Source organism: Toxotes jaculatrix, chromosome 9 (genome assembly GCF_017976425.1).
Source record: "Toxotes jaculatrix isolate fToxJac2 chromosome 9, fToxJac2.pri, whole genome shotgun sequence".
Taxonomy (NCBI): Eukaryota; Metazoa; Chordata; class Actinopteri; family Toxotidae; genus Toxotes; species Toxotes jaculatrix.
The window spans coordinates 12,883,792-12,887,563 of NC_054402.1; the positions used below are offsets into that span (position 1 = coordinate 12,883,792).

The 3,772-nt window shown below is 44.4% G+C and overlaps 1 protein-coding gene across 2 annotated transcripts; it reads left to right on the forward strand.

Annotated features, from left to right (window-relative positions):
- The first annotated feature begins 278 nt into the window (after positions 1-278).
- Positions 279-3,552, forward strand: rnf26 (ring finger protein 26). 2 transcript variants are annotated; one of them, XM_041046932.1, is made up of 2 exons: positions 279-445; positions 792-3,552. In XM_041046932.1, the coding sequence occupies exons 1-2, from the start codon at positions 421-423 to the stop codon at positions 2,108-2,110; spliced, it is 1,344 nt and encodes a 447-aa protein (XP_040902866.1). In that variant the 5' UTR covers positions 279-420; the 3' UTR covers positions 2,111-3,552. The 2 variants fall into 2 exon arrangements, with proteins under 2 accessions (XP_040902866.1, XP_040902865.1); XM_041046931.1 differs by having other exon boundaries at positions 306-3,552.
- Positions 3,553-3,772: the final 220 nt, after the last annotated feature.

Here is a 3,772-nt window from a genome sequence, read left to right on the forward strand (position 1 = left end):
CTTTGCATTATACAAATGTGTGTGTTGTTTAGCCGACTCTCAATGTAACACAATGCAGTTCAACAGCACCATAAACTGCAATTTCCAAAATTATGATACAGTTGAACAGCCACCTTTTAAACGCAGTTTCTACAAAAACTGAACATTTTAACCATCACAAATGAGGATTTAATGCATAACTGTCGACTGTACTAGTTTCAGCTAGCTAAAATGTAGTCACTCACTCACTCGTTTTATTTTTAAAAACTCACCGGAAGGAGATGGAGCGGTCAGCTGACACGATCAAAACAAACATGGCGGTCAGAGTGATAACCGTAAATATATCGAGGCTTTTTGTGCGTTTTGCCTCATCTCTTTTGATTCTGTCTGTCGCTTTTTACGGACTACAGCTTCTGTAAAGTGACCGCGCAACTAACCAAAATGTTTCTGGACCATTTTGTGCACGGTGAGCCAAAGCGAAACCTTCAAAATAAACGGAAGTGTCTGCCTCTCGTTTGAAACCAAACATCCGCCTCATGTGTTTGTGGTGTTAGCTCGTCGTTTCAGCCGAGCAGAGATGGAGAAAAAACGAAAAACAAATCAATTTATTGTGCAGTGAAACGAGGAATGGTGTATGGTTTCGGCCAACACACAGGGCGAGCTAACGGTCTGAACAAGATGTAACGTCCGAGAGTCTCACCCTGAGCAAATAAACAACATGGACTTTGCCACGGAGACAACCCGAGAGTAAAGATCGATAAGTTGAAGATACATTACCATGGGTTTGGTGAACTTTTTAATCTCTACGGTAGGAAAATGCCTGGACGCCGTCTGCTTACTCCTGGACCTGAATTTTCTCATCGTCCACACCGTGGTACGGACGCTGCTGGCGATTCTCACCTTCATAACCAACCTGCCCACCATGCTCCTCGCCTCAGCGCTGGAGCTGGGAAACTTGATCGTCTTTTGTTTGATGTCCGTGGGAGAGGCGACCTCAAACGTAGCCCACGGTACCGTCACCATGCTGGGGAGCTTGGTGCTGTCTCTGGAGGGGCTGCTAGAGAGCCTGAAGATGGTGGGCTACCTGTCCATGCACGTCCTGCTCCGGGGGAAGGAACACTTGTGTCGAGGTCTGCTGTGGGTGCTGGAGGGCTGTAGCATCGCTGTCAGCCTGGTGGTCTATTTCACCAACACTGTGGTAAACTTTGTACTTATTGCCACTCAGAATGTGTACTTGGCGTTGGTCAGTGTGTGGCAGATGGTCTCCAGCCCGCTGCAGAAGGTGCTGGAGCTCACGCTGACCTCCTTCACCTTTCTGTATAGCAGCCTTGTTGGGACGTCAGCTTTCCTGTGGTCACCCTGTAAGCTGGTTTTGGACTTTCTGGTTTCGCTGGTGCACATGTTCATCAGCATCTTCATACTGAACATTTATGGCCTCATGCTCACTGTCACTATTGCTCTAACTACCACGGCCTACCTGAACCCAGTGCTGACCCGACAGGCTGCCGTGCGAATTCTGGATTACATCAACTCATTTCCTGCTCTGCGCAGACTGTATCTGGCTCTCCACCGGCTCGCTTCAGCCATGCAGAGCACCCCACTTTTGGTACGTGGTAACATGCAGCGCCTGCAAAGGATACTCCATCACCTTTACCTACTGGAGAGAGGACTTTGGCAGCATCTGTCTCGACACAGCAGCCAGCTAGGCCTGGCACTGCGGACACACCTCCACAGGGACAACAACAACAGAGTGCGAGGCGATGGCGACCCCGGAGAGGAGCGACGGGGCCTACCAGACGGAAGAGCAGGAGACGGAGCCCACCAGGAGCTGCTGGATTTAGCTCTCCCCTCCTCCAGTACAGACAGACCACTAAAGAAGCAGTCGTCTTCAGGCAAAGACAGTAATAAACCTCTGCCTGCGGAGAATCTGCTGACTCTGCTGAAGGAGCAGGAGGACAGGAAGAAGTGTGTGATCTGTCAGGACTGTACAAAAACAGTGGTGCTGCTGCCATGCAGACACCTCTGCTTGTGTAGAGACTGTACAAACATCCTGTTGAGACAACCTATCTACCAACAGAACTGCCCGCTCTGTCGGCACATGATTCTCAATACTATGGACGTGTATCTGTGAGGGACCAGTGGATCCGTGGGCTTCTGACATCAAGGAACAATCACCCTCTCAGCACCTACACTTAAAAGTTTTACCACACCTGAACTTATGTTGTATGACTCATGTTTTACTGGGTTGTGTTAAAGGATAAGTCTAGTGGCTTTCTGTAGTTAACTTGCTATCAACAAATCTCATGATAAATCCAAAAGTAACAAAGCATTGATAAGTTCATCTCCCAGTAGTTTCCTGCTTCTCTTCCCTGACTGTGGCACTCAGCCTCAAGCCTATTAATTCCAACTGAAAACATTGTAAGTCAGCAGCTCATAAATGATTTTACTCAAATGAGTTAACAGTGAAAACAGGTGTAAATGGTCTTTGACTACACAGACAATACTTATTAATAGATTCCATTTCTGAGAGGTTCTGGATTTATTGGGATTCATTGATAATAAAAGTAGAGAATATCACATGACTTATCTTCTGTGCAATCTGCACTGTGTACGCTCACTCTGTGAGCAGTTCAGGGGAGAAATACTAAAGTAAACATGCACAGGAAGCGATATAATACTTGCGCCTTCGGATGCTGATCAAACTAGAACATAAAAATGCCTCCACCAAATGAAGAGACCAGGGACCGGGTTTGCAGTCTACGATTATTTCCGTTGTTGATTAACCTGCCTAAAACATCAAAACACACCTTCCCACAGTCCAAAGTGATGTCCTTAAATTTTTGTGAAGAAGCTGGAACCAGCACATTTGGCATGTTTGCTTAAAAAAAATGACAATTAATCTATGACCAAAATGGCTGCAGATAAATTTGCTTTCTGTCAACTGATTAGTCGACAAATTGTCGCAGCTCTGAAAGAAACTGCAAAATGTTTTTTCAGTAATGTAACTTAACTGTTTCACCACTACCCACAATTAGTTTGTGCATTGAATTGTGGGAGATTAGAAGTTTATTTTTTTGTTTATTTTTTTATTTTTTTTGGGTATGCGCACTGACTGTTTTAAGGCTACTTCATTGTGTTGCTTTTCAAGTGTGAGCACACGACATATTCTAATCCTGCTTAGAATAAGTCTGTAATATGGATTTGGGTCGCAGCTACAGTCTCTGTTCTGGCACTGTGATCCTGTTCAAATGGTCCAGTGTTGCCACGTTGAGTCTCAGGTCTCGTAGCCATGGTAACCCTCTAGGTGCCCTCCCTTCCTGATGCTGAAATGTTAACTGCCGCTCATGTCTTAAAATTTTGCGCTTTGAGTGGGCCAAGCTGTGAAGAAAAGAAAAACACTCTGCTTTATTGCATGACAATTAATTCCACACATGCTGTATGAATAATAATGTATTCAAAGCAATGCCATGACTTTTTTTTGTTGCAGTAGAAGCTTTTAGCATTAAAATGTACTTCTGTATGTTTGTTTGTGCTGCATAGAGCCGTATAAAGAGTTTTTTTTTTCTTTGTTTTTTTAAAAAAGGGCTTCTGTATTTGAGGAAAATGATCTATAATTTTCCAGTCAGTGATGATAAAATACAGCTTTATTCCATTTATTTGTTCTATTGATAGGGCTTATTCCAGTCTTCCATCTGAGGCGTATTACAGTCACCACCAACACATGATCCATAAAAGGTTTTCTGTTTCCTTTGCCTCTGTAATAAAACATAGATTAAGGACCATAAAAGGACCA

What these genes read in the sequence shown, in the direction of transcription:
- rnf26 (XM_041046931.1), top strand. Translation starts at nt 758, where the DNA reads ATGGGTTTGGTGAACTTTTTAATCTCTACGGTAGGAAAATGCCTGGAC.